The 12,601-nt window shown below is 34.9% G+C and overlaps 1 protein-coding gene across 3 annotated transcripts in view; it reads right to left on the reverse strand.

The window, feature by feature from the left end:
- Positions 1-516: 516 nt before the first annotated feature.
- The window catches only part of ERCC6L2 (ERCC excision repair 6 like 2), a 40,127-nt gene continuing 28,042 nt past the window's right edge, over positions 517-12,601 (reverse strand). Inside the window, exons 12-19 of one of the 3 annotated variants that reach the window (XR_008483766.1) lie at positions 12,469-12,564; positions 11,005-11,104; positions 9,868-10,020; positions 8,504-8,584; positions 6,061-7,180; positions 5,209-5,363; positions 1,435-1,733; positions 517-561 (exon numbers count right to left, since the gene is read on the reverse strand). Coding sequence is in view for 2 of the 3 variants with exons in the window: in XM_054286715.1 (XP_054142690.1) it covers positions 1,725-1,733; positions 5,209-5,363; positions 6,061-7,180; positions 8,504-8,584; positions 9,868-10,020; positions 11,005-11,104; positions 12,469-12,564 (1,714 nt within the window). In the remaining variant the exon portion in view is untranslated. Of the gene's footprint in view, positions 562-1,350; positions 1,734-5,208; positions 5,364-6,060; positions 7,181-8,503; positions 8,585-9,861; positions 10,021-11,004; positions 11,105-12,468; positions 12,565-12,601 lie in introns of those variants that run through there. The other 2 variants (XM_054286715.1, XM_054286723.1) reach the window with 2 other exon arrangements.

The following is a 12,601-nucleotide window of genomic DNA, read 5'->3' on the forward strand; positions in this document are numbered from 1 at the left end:
AATGAAACTCACATTTTAACACTCATGACTTCTTAGCAAAGATTATGAGTAGCATGAGATCTCAAACTGCACAGAGACACACCTGTCTACTTTCTGTGACACTTAGGTTCTGGGACATGCAACTAAAGTTTATAACTATAAAGGAAGATGAGATGTACTATTAACCTATTATATAGTATAATCCATATCTCCAAAATTTCTTCAGAAACAGCTGCCTACCACATTTTTGCATTGAACAGAAATCCCTGGCTTTGTTTTGATTACTGAGGCTCTAAACACCTCCAAGTATTGACACATCAGTCCCTTCTGCATAAGCAGCACTATCAGAAACATCATCTCTTTGAGGGAAGATTGCCATACTGTTCTGTGCTTCATCAAAAGAAGTGTGGCCACAGGTCAAGGCAGGTGATTCTTAGTGCAGAAAAAAGCCACAAATATGAGTGGAGGGATGGAACACCTCTCCTGTCAGGAAAGGCTGAGAGACTTCGAGTTATTTAGCCTGGCGAAGAGAAGACTCTGGAGAGAACTTCCTTTGTATGTTCTTCAGTACTTAACAGGGGTCTGTAAGAAAGATGGAAAAAGACTTTCCATCAGGGCCTGGTTTTGACCTAGACAAGACATAAGGAAGAAGGCTTTTTGACAGTGAAGACTGTAAAATACTGCAAGGTGGTTGTTCGAGAGGCAGTGGATGCCCCATCTCTGGAAACATTCAAGGTCAGGTTGGATATGGCTCTAAGCAACCTGATCTAGTTGGAGATGTCTCTGCTGATTGCAGGAGGGAGTCTGAACTAGATGAATTTTAAGGGTCATACTCTATAGATCTTACGTATTTTCTTCTCAAAATCTACAGCAATCCTATACTGACAGTGGTGGGCCATGGTCAGAATACAGATAATCTTCAAACAAAGGATAATAACATTCAATACAGGAACTATTAGTATTACAATATTTTTATTCTAATTCTAAGCATTTTAATTCTAAGCATTTAAGAGCTATCATGCCACGTCTGTCAAAATACTCCAGTTAATGTTACTCTTTTCACTCATCATGCTTGCAAAATAAACTATAAATGAATCTCCACTGCTGTAGATGATTATTTATGAAAATTCATTCTGTAACAACTTGACAATGTCTTTCTTCACTGAGAATGCTGCTTCAACTCACCTAACACCTAAAGCATCTTCTTCTATTTTTATGCAATCCCATGGACTTCTGTGATAAAAGAAACATGTTCCACAATGGATCACGTGATAAAACACCTTTCCACATATGCTTGCTGCTACTATTGTCATACACAGACTTTCTTTTATTCAGGTGCTGGACAGGATTTATTTTGGGTAATGATATTAAATCAAATGATGGTTTATTCTCTTGATTGTACAATTAATGCATAGTTTACACTGTTACATTTATTACTTCTGGATTTTATCTCACCTTTCACAGCTGCTAAGTTGTGAGAGAGGTATCATGATGTCTTGTTTATGTTTCTTGATGGCATACTTTATATTCTGGTTGCTGCTACCAAACTGTGTCTTTCAGAGTCATACACTACTTACAGAAATACAGACCAAACAAGCACTCAGTAGTATAAATGTGAACATTGTAGCTAAACTAGTCAGTTGGCAAAATTAATTTAAAAACCTTATATAGACAATGTGACTACACTCCCTGTCAGCTCTGGGGAAAGAAATGTAAAAGGCTCTGCAGTCTTGAATCCAGGATTGTTATGGAACCTGGAGAACGAAGAAAGCAAGAAAAAAATAGCAGTAAGATCTATTTCTCATAAAAAGAATCAAAGTTTTGTCTCCTTAACCCTTTAGAGGTACAAGGCAATAGCAGATTAAAATAATATGTTCTACCTGGTCAGAGAAAAGGTAGCTAGGAAGTACAAATATTAGGCCAGGTAAAATTAAGGATAGACTGATAATAGACATATCACTGGATAAAAAATAAGCTTAATTGAAACCTACAGTTTAAAAGGTTAATCAGAGATAACCAGAGCATTGTGTAGTAAGAACAAAAAATATGAAAGATGTACCTGAATTTATTCCAGATTTGTGTGTATTCCAAATGCAATTAAACAAGCTACAGACCTACACTGAGAACTACACTAGTGCCAACTGTGCACATTTAATACTGGCCTTCTAAACTCAAGGAAAGAAAATTTCACCAAGGTGAAATGTGATGTAAGAAAAAGTGTTCAAGTCTTACACTTTTATTTAATAACCAATTTAAATACAAACTTGTTAGTTACTTATGTTCTTAGGATGTTCTACAAACCTTCAGTTATTTTCTGAGGAGCAAGACTTGCTGCCTCCCATCCCTTCTAAGTTGGCTCTCAAGGATCTTCTTGCCATGCAACCACTCTCACTTTCAAAGAGACCTCACAGGTTTTGCAATCTGCTCCAGATTTAACCAGTTACTACAATTTAAGCTACCACATTAGTCTCCATGACTCAACAATAAATGAAGCACTATTAAACCTAATTGATACTTTTAGGTACTACAGGTAGACAATCAGGAAGAAGACATTGTTTTATAGCGTTTTCTAGCAACTTATTTTCTCTGTTACTCATACTCACATAATTTCCATAAATTGGCTACTGAAACTAAAGACCTTAACCTCGGTTCTAAAAGTTCAAAAGAAGTAATGAATCCAAAATGAGATTAGATGGCTAGTCAATAGCAAGGAGTCAACATGTCAATGTTCTTGTAAGGGGTATTTGCTATTATTTGCTTTAGCTTATTATAATATTGCTTATTATCCCTGTCATTCCAGATTTCTATGTAAGCACGAAACAAAAACGTCACTCTCCTACCAGGATTTGTAGGATTTTGTATTTCTCAATTTTCAACTCATCCAATTCAACAGAATACTTATAGTTTTTCAAAATTCTTGAACTCCTTTCACAGAGATATAGGCCATTGCTTGGAAAATGCTTTTAAAATGTATTACATCAGAGAAGTATTATTACAGACTGCTCACTGAGTGAAATTGGAAAGCAGGAAGACAGAGTAGCCACAAGTAAAATGAACGGACAGGGTACAAATGAGCACAAATGACATATTTTTTGGTCCTGAGCAGACTTGTCTGTGATATAAAAATAACCTTTCTTGATTGCTTCTACTTAGAAATAAAACAATTTGATTAGCTGTTCTAAGAATAATAAATATTATCAGAGTATAAATATTATTCAGATGCCTTCATGATAGTATCACATAAAGCTTCAGCCTAAATAGACTGTAAAAAAAGCTTCCAATTAAGAATCTAATATAATTGATACCCAAAACCAACAGAAAGAGCTACACAAGTTTCTGAGAAACTATTAGACCAATGACACTTGAAATCTACATTAATAAGGAATTTCAAAATTTCTGACAAAACTTTGTATTTTCTTCAGTAACTGTCAGTTTCCAATTAACATTCCAACATTCAAAAGTGTACTTTTATTTACTTAAAACAATTATGGAAATTTAAATGACTCAGCTGTATGTTTAATATTACACATGATGCTACTTTAATCTACTGAAAAACATTTTTATTAAGCTATATTATTTATGATAAAACAGGTAGATGCTGAGACAGTGAATGTCCTAACTTCATTTGATGGCAAATAAGTGAAAATTGACCAGCAAAGCCTGATGGCCAGAAGCACAACAGTGACCATGTTTTTTTTTCACAAAATGTCTTCTAAGGAAATACAAAGTAATGAAGAAAGAAAAACAGTATCAATAAAATTCTAAGTAGAGAACCTTTCAAAATTGTCTAAGAAGCTCTCTTTTAAGCAGACCACAAAAATGACACATCTAAGAATAGGCAGTCATCTATCTTTTATTTCTACACTAGTGCCTTTATGTAAATGAATAACAGGAAGTGAAAAAAGAGAGAGGCAGCCTTCTCCGTACTTTTTGATGTTCTTCTTCCTACTTAGATCTCCAGGAGAAATGATAATACTGTTGCTTCTGAGTGAAAAGTGCATACCTTTAAAAACCTGACGAGTTAATCAAGGTAAGTTAATTTGCAATATTTGCAGTCACATAACTCTACATAATAAGCTCTAAGTTACATGAACATCACAAACTAGTTTTGAACAGAGGTGGATCACAGACATTTACTCAAAATACTCTCTTCAAAGTTTTCTTTCATTTTTATTTGGTTTTAATAATATTGTCAGCCATTGCCAATTAATAAGTACCTTCCTACTGTACTCTTGAGTATTTTTGACCAACTTTTCTGCTAATGAGGAACATTCTAATGCAAATGTGTTAAAATTGAAAAGGCCTTACTTTTACTGGTTTGCCTAGTTTGATCTTCCCAGTATAAAAATTCTTTGCAACTCCGCTAATGGCTTAATTAAATACAGTAAAACAACAGCACTGGAAGAAACTCTTCTAGCCAATGTGGATGTTCAACACCCCAGAATAACACAGTCGTATGTCTACAATTTCTGTAAGGATAGCTAACATGTCTGTAAAGACTAAGCTGCACATTCATCAATGACTTATTCTGTGCTTGTGGTTTATCTTAAAAATCAGTCTAGGAAATGGCAAATGTTTATACCGAGATAATCAGAGCATTGTGTAGTAAGAATAAAAAATATGAAAAATGTACCTGAATTTATTCCAGATTTGTGTGTATTCCAAATGCAATTAAACAAGCTACAGAGCCAACAAAAAACATTAAACATAACCATTGCTGCAAATAAGAACTCCCAGTAAACTCTACTTCTATGTTTAAGACATTAAACATATAGCAACTGCATATGCTCACCTCCTCAAGCAAGTCTGCAAACTCATTTATGTTCTAATTCCTATGCTACAAGGTGTTCAGAACGTATTGTGGCAACTGGATGTTTGTTAACTGGATCCAGGACAAACTGAAGATTTTTCAAGGCTCAAATCAGAAAAACACAGCACAGAATTTGATTTCAAAACTCAAGTCTTAACATTTCTCCCACAGAAAAATCCCACAGAGGGTGCTGTGCTGTTTAATTACCAGCTCTTTCAAAGCTGGCTAATGTAAAAGCCATCCCAAAAAAACAAAGTAATTTATTAGACTTCCAACTGAGCATTCTCTTCCTCCCATCCTCAGTGTCTTTGATCATTCATGGTGGCCAGTAACAGAAAAACAAGTTTTTTAGAGCTTTTTAAGATGAAAAATGAGGACAAAGAAAAGTTAAAATGACATTTCCAAAAATATCTCTTTACCTTGGCACTACAGACAGCTACATTAGCAGGCAGCTGGGAAAACTGCTTCAACTCAAACACATCGTGCACCGCCCATCGGCTCAAGTGATTTTCAGCCTTGCTGGATCCAACCACATTCTGATTTGAATGAATATATGCCACTTCTTGAACGCCATCTGATACATCATGAGAAAAATACAAGGATGTTATTCCAAAACACTGAAGATACACATCTGCACAGAAGGATACTGTAATTTAAAAAAAATTACACTGAAGTTGTAAAATTTCTTACTATTTCACTCAGCACCAAGTTACTCAGTCATGTGAAATTAACAACAATCATTAGACTTATTTGTATTTATCCAGATAGTTTATTACTACTTCAGTTTTAGTGTGGTTATTTTCAGATGGACAAAGACATTCCAAAGCATCTATGACTTAACAGCTGCAACATCAGTGGTTAAAATTAAGTTTAGGAATCAAGTCTTTAAACACATGGTGTTTAAAACTCCCAAACCACATTTTTTTCTGTGCACTTTATTTAATAGGCCTGTCAAGACTTGTAAGATTTTACAAATATTTAGTTTGTGAATTTTTAATAAATCTTCAATCTCAGCATATTTCAAGAGATTGTAAGAGTTTAACCAAGAATTACAAAGCAGCCTATCACCCTGTAAGACAAAAAAGTAAGACTAATAAAGAGAAAGATACACAAAGACATTTCTGAAAAACAACTTAGCAGAGCATTTACTACATCTTATAACAAAAAAAAATGTACAGCAACAAGAACTTAAAATCTGCTGACAATGGTAAATTAGACATATGTTATTACTTTAGCTGAAATAAAATTGAACAAATTAACTTAATAGTTACCTAAATATTTGTCCATTGATTCCATTCTTTCTTCTTGATGCTCAAATACAGTTTTACTTGCGTAAGTGCTATGCACAGCATAATTGCCTGACTTCATTTGTGCAACAGACATGTCTTGAATAGGACACAGCATTTTAGACCCAAACTGAATTCTACTACTCTGTTTACTCCTATAGCTTTTCTTCCTGGCATGAATTTTCTCAACTGGAAAATTATCTTCAGAGGATGAGAATTCATCTATATTCTGGGAATCACTTTCCCTTCCTTTTCTACAGGGCTTCTTTGCTTGTGGTAGAGATTTCTTCCACTTGGGAAAACTTGATTCAGAATTATGGGGAAGTTCAATATCATCAGACTCATCGCTTACATCACTCGTTCCTTTCAAATCTATGTCATTCTTGACATCTTCAAAAGACATGGCGAAGTTTGACTCATTACTGTGGAATCCAAATTGTCTACTGTTTCCCTTAAATACAAACCCAGCTTTCTCTTTTGCTAACTCTTCACAATTTTCAGATGTTGACCTATGTATTTCAATTTCTTTAGTAAGCACTGGTTGCTGGCACACTTGAACTTGGGTAGGAAAGATGACATCATCATCTGCTTCAGAACTACTTTCAGTTTCCATGACTATGTCACATTGCTTTAAAATGCTTTGATTCTCATTTTTTATGTTGCCTTCCTCCTCAGAGCCTGATAAACCAAGCCACTCTGTACTATGCATACTTTCTTTATCACTTCCATTTGGAGACAGAACACCTTTCCCATGCTCCAAAACAGGCACACTGGTTTGACATTTCTGAAAACCATCATGCTTGCTATTTACATTTTTTCTTATAGTGTGAGCATCAGAACTTGAATGATTAGAGTCATAATTGTGATCCCCTTCTCTAGTAGTCTCAATTTCTCTCTGCAACAACTTAGAGAATCCACACTGCATTAAGGAAAGCTGTCCTTTTGTTACATTTTCATTGCATGGCTTCCTTCTGTCAGATTTTTTCACAGAACTCTCCAGAATATCATCATCACTCAAATCATCCCAAAAATCAGTTTCTTCTCTTTTTAAGTGCGCCTGAATGTTTTGGGGATCTCCATCTTCTTGACAGTCTGGTTGTTCATACTAAAAAAAAAAACAAAAACAAAAAAACATCTGCAAAGTTACTTAATATTTATAGTACACTCAACATGCCTAATTTCAAAGCAGTGTAAAACAGTGGATTTTCATTGTTAAGTAAAAAATACACAAAGTAGTATTACAAAATGCAAAATAATTCATAATGAGAAATTATTGAAGTCTTATTTTTAGCAGAAAAACAGTGAAAATAACCAAAGTTTATGTACTTAAGACAATATATGCTGTACACTGCTGAAACAACTTATGCCTTCCCAATCCACATCCATATTTTTTAAGTTTATACTAATCTCATTGCTACTTTTTGTCTTTCAAGGGTGCTTTGGAAGGTGACTTCATGATTCAAGCTTTAATATTGTGTGTAATGACATTCATAATAAAAATAATTCTAAGGTAGTGGTTTACCTCCTTGTATATGAATGCTAGCATTCCACTCTAAAATTCATCAAGGCCTACTGTAATCAAACAAAATTATGCCCAGGCAATCTTAAAATGTTTTTAAGATAAAAGTCCAGAACACCGCTCCAGAACTGCATACTACTGAGGTAAGAATTATGACAGCCTGTAAATTGAAGTCAAAACCATAAATACCAAAATTCTGTACTCAGAGACATTTTAAAATTAATATTTTAATCCTGATATAATTCTGCTCATCAAAAAGCATTTAATATAAGCTTAAAAAGTTGCTGTTTGTCAGCAAGCCATATGTGAGATCATGACCACCCAGTTATGTATTATGAATATGAGACTGAGATTAATGTAAGGGCACATTAAATACTGACATATACTCACAGAAATCTCCAACAGGCATAAGAGACAGTGGCTAATTTGTAATATAATTCAGTGCAATCTAATCTAATGATACCTTTACTCAAAGTATCTGAACATGGCACTCAGTCAAAACATTCCTACAAATGCAATGCTCCTATTAAAACTGGCCTTTGTTGAAAAAAAATTAAAAAAAAAAATCTTATTCCAGAAGGAAACCATTAGATAATTACATACATTAAAAAAAAAAAAACCAAAACAAAAAAAAGACAGTATTGAACAGACCACTGGTTTGGTGGGAATCACTCTGATTGTCTGACTACAATAACTAAATAGCCAACGTCTTCAAGAGTTCCACAAAACCTGAAGCTTTCAATCATCTAAATCCCTAGTACTCCTTTCCACAATTCCCTAAACAAAATCTTCTTAACAACACAGTAAAAGTATCATCAGCCTAATGATACATTGCCCACATTTGCCACTGCAATATTGGGAACTGGAGGCCTGTCATGCTCTGGTCTACAGTCCACAAGGACATCTCACCTTTTCTGAGCTGCACGAATGATTCTCTTCCTTCAGCCATGTAGTTGCTGTCATGACTCCTGCTTCTACCCGTCCTTCCCTCTAAGACAATCAAACAGTTAACATAAACAGTTTCAGTTTTTATTACACACAAAGACAAGCACAGGAAAAAGAAGTTTCCTTTGTTTTCCAGAAGTGTAAGTGTCCCGTTCTCAGCTGTTTTTGAAGGCCTGGAAAGGCTCGGGGAGGCCTTGGGACAGCCCGTGCTCCAAAAGACGAAAAGAGTCTTCAGGTTTTTTCTCGGTCTTCAGTGTTTATTAGTTTTTATCTACAAGATTTTCTCTTGGCCCGTCAGAGGTCTGCACAGGACGTCAGCCATGGACACACTGCCCACTCTCGGGGCGGTCACTTATCTTTATACCCAAAACTACGTATAAGATATTTACCTATTTTCCCTTATTGACAAGTGCACTTTTAGTAAGAACCAATCCCAAAGTGCCACCACCACCACAGAAGATGGAGGCCAAGAAGAAGAAGAAGGACAGGACACGCCCCAATTCCTCCATCTTGCTTCTCTAGACCCCCCTGTACCAAAATCCTAAAACCTGTGTCTCACACTATAATGAACCTATCCCTTCACCCTTCATCCCCGTGTGATCCTCCCATCCTCATACAGGTGTTGTCTCCTGTGCAGGATCAAAGTCCAGCCACCAGACACTTCTGGCAGCATTCCAGGACCTCCGAGCCCCCCAAGGGTTATCTCGGTGTCTCTGCACATCAGGGCTGATGTGCTGAGATCCCACATGTAAGTACCAGAAGTAAAATCAGCATGGTCCAGACTAAATTCTTAGCAGAGGAAAAACAACAAAATAAAGGGAAGCATGGAAAGAAAAAGAAACATGGAATAAAGTTGCAGTAAATTTGAAGATGTAAGCTAGCTGCAGCAAACTTCTTTTAACAGTTATTGACATCTCAAAAAGTACTCTAAAGAGGTTAATGTGGTCATAAAAAATATTTTTATGATACAAATTCTGGCTTAAAAGTTCAATATGAGTTTCTGATGAATAAGAGGTATCTGTGCACAAAGCCGCATGAAAGGATCAAAAAATAAGTTATGTAGTTTTTAATGCAAAAAATATATATAGTAGGAAATTTATAAAAATTATAAACCAAGTTTTACCATTCTTGGATTTAGAGAAATTTATCTGGTCCATATCAGAACAAGAAATTAGCATTTCTATTTCATTTAAGTCATTGCCCAGATAAGTATTGGTTAAGTATCATCATTCTGTTTTATAGTGTTTCCATTCAAAACAATGACCGAGAAGTCTCACAAGAAAGGAAAAATGTACAACTAATATCCAAAAGTAAAAGGGACTTCATACCTCCAGTATGTCTTTGGTAAGACAGGACCCATGAGTCCTAAGTTTGAAAAGGTTATGAATCCCAAAAAGCTCTCCTTGATGTTCCTTTGATCCTTGCACTGCCTCAAAATACCGCCTGGCATTTTCAGTTCCAATCACTGCACAGTGAAGTTGCTAAAAGAGAACAACACAAGAGATTTCAGAAGGGTTTGCTACAACAACACGTCAAAATTTCCAGGCACCCACATTATATACACAGCTTTAGCTGGAACAAGCAGAAATTCCTAAGCAAGGATATTTTAATTTCCCCAGCAGAAGTTGGTATAATAGATTGTGGTATAATATGAACCTGCTTGGCGTTACCGAATTAAAAAAAAAAAAAAAATTTTTGAAGACTTTTACTGCATAGTTGCCTATTATCAGACACCTACTATACATGTTACTGGCACTCCTCTGTATCTTGACAGCTCAGCTTCCACTATACTAAATTATTAGCAATCTTTTCACCTTCCCTTGCACTGTATATTTACTTGCTAAGGGAAAGCAATCCAAGTATAGCTGACAAAAACCCAACCCCTCAGACTTATAATTACTCTTGTTTATTACTGCATATTCAACTTGAAAAATACAAGTCAATTTGAAAAAAAAAGAAAAAGAAAAATATTTATACATCCTTTGAAGACTTATACATGCTTTTTGAAAATCCAAACAGACAATATCCAGGTCTTCTTTTTCTACGAGATCATCAACTTTTCTTCTATAGCATCAGCAAGACTTCTCCTTTCCTTTCTCCAGACTTTCATGAGAAAAAGCTGTGTGAATCAGATTGCTGCAGATACTTACTATAACTATCACAGTTGTACTTCATAAACCTTCAAATAAAAACAGTTCTCTATATAACCTGAATAATGTACATTGCATAATTAAACAGTGAATAGTTAAAGAAAAACACTTGAATAGAAATGTTATTCTGTTCCACTCTTTAACAGCTACTAAGCTTGGCTTAGTATGTTAAGGTAACATCACATACCATAAACACAAAGTAAACTACAGTTTTACTACAGGCTAGATTAGCTTTCAGTCCCTGAAAAAAGATTACCTTTCAATCCCTGAAACTGCTAGGAAGAACTCCCAATTTAAACAGTTTGTGAGCTTTACCTGCTTATAAACTTGTCGCAAGTACATCATCTCTTCCACAGTTCCCAAGGATATCAATCTAAACACTTTAACAGCTCTGTGTTGGCCAATTCTATAAGCTCTGCAAGGACATGGCACATTAAAAACATTTGAAGAAATGAGAGCTCTCAGGGGCAGCAATAAACAGTAAACAAACTAAATATATGAAAGCATTCTAATAAAACAGTACTATTCAAAATCATGTATATGTTGATTGGGCTGTTTTCCTTACCTTTCCGAATTTTCCACAGTAACTGATTTCCTTTTCCTTTACCTTTAATATTTCATATTTCTCCCAGGCCTACCCAGTTTAAAAAGCCTTCTCCTCATTTTATATCACAAGAACTGTCTCCCACCTCTCCACAAAACACATCCACTCTGTTTATCTAGGGTTTGCTGAGGGTTTTTTTCCCCTTTGTGTCTCCACCTACTTTTGCTCAAAGTATTCTCCTATTTCCATTATACAGAATTAATTCATAGATTACTTGGAGCAGTCGGTTCTTTCTTAACTTCATAAATTACTTTACAAGATACAACATCATAAAAACAGCTAATGAACTGGCACTGTGTTCTATTCAAATGGTAAATTCTGAGACGTCTAATAGACTATATTCCACAAAATTCACAGGAGGCTAAAACAATTAATAGTAGTAATGTGATCTTACAAAGATTCTTTAAAGATAGTCCCCAATACATGTTTCTGACGTATTTCTCTAGAACAGGTGCACATAAACACATCCTAATAATCAGAAAGACACTTAAAACCAGATTACATAATTGCATGAGATAACAGAAATAAGTGTATTTCTGCTCATGAAAATATATAAATCTACTGAATTTTTAATATTCTTTTATAGGTTTTTAGTATTCTTTACTTCAGTTACTAAAAGGTCTGCCTTGAACTCCTAGGGAAATACCAAGAGTCAACAAGACTGGAAAGAAAAATCTGCATCACTGTAAATACTCCAACACCATATAATATCAGAGATAGATATAAGTGCTAAAAAGACACTAATCTCCACAATTGTGAAGCAGAAGAGAACATAAGGAGCCCCTGTCTTTTATGGTTTGGGAATTCAAAACACCACTTAAACTGGGGTCAACTGCAATGTATTCTTCAAGAAAAATGTCATCTACACACACATATATATTCTAGGGATCACAAAATAGTTATAATAACCACAAGGAGTTTTTTGTTGAGTGTTTGTTTGGCCTACTGCTGCTGCAAAAAAAAGAAGAAATAAAAGAAAATATATTGTAAAATTTAGGTTAAAATAATCACATCAGCGTTAAAAACTAATTTAGTAGGACTTTTCGTATTGTCTTGTAGATTAATCAGACAAAGTAAAAATTTCTTACTTGAGAAAAAAATTTAGTTGGACAATCATGTTACAGAATCAATGGAAGAGTGCAACATGGATCAAGTTCTGTATTTTGAGAGTGTACCTGTCAATTGCTTGAAGATCATTTGCTGGATTCCATGTAGGATCAAACAGTATAACAACATTGGCACCAACAAAATTAAGACCCAGTCCACCAGCCCTAAAAACATAAAAATGAAAAACCAAAACTCTATGAT

This window comes from Melozone crissalis, unplaced genomic scaffold (assembly GCF_028551555.1).
Source record: "Melozone crissalis strain CALT ecotype California unplaced genomic scaffold, PUWL_Pcris_2 ptg000005l_1, whole genome shotgun sequence".
Taxonomy (NCBI): Eukaryota; Metazoa; Chordata; class Aves; order Passeriformes; family Passerellidae; genus Melozone; species Melozone crissalis.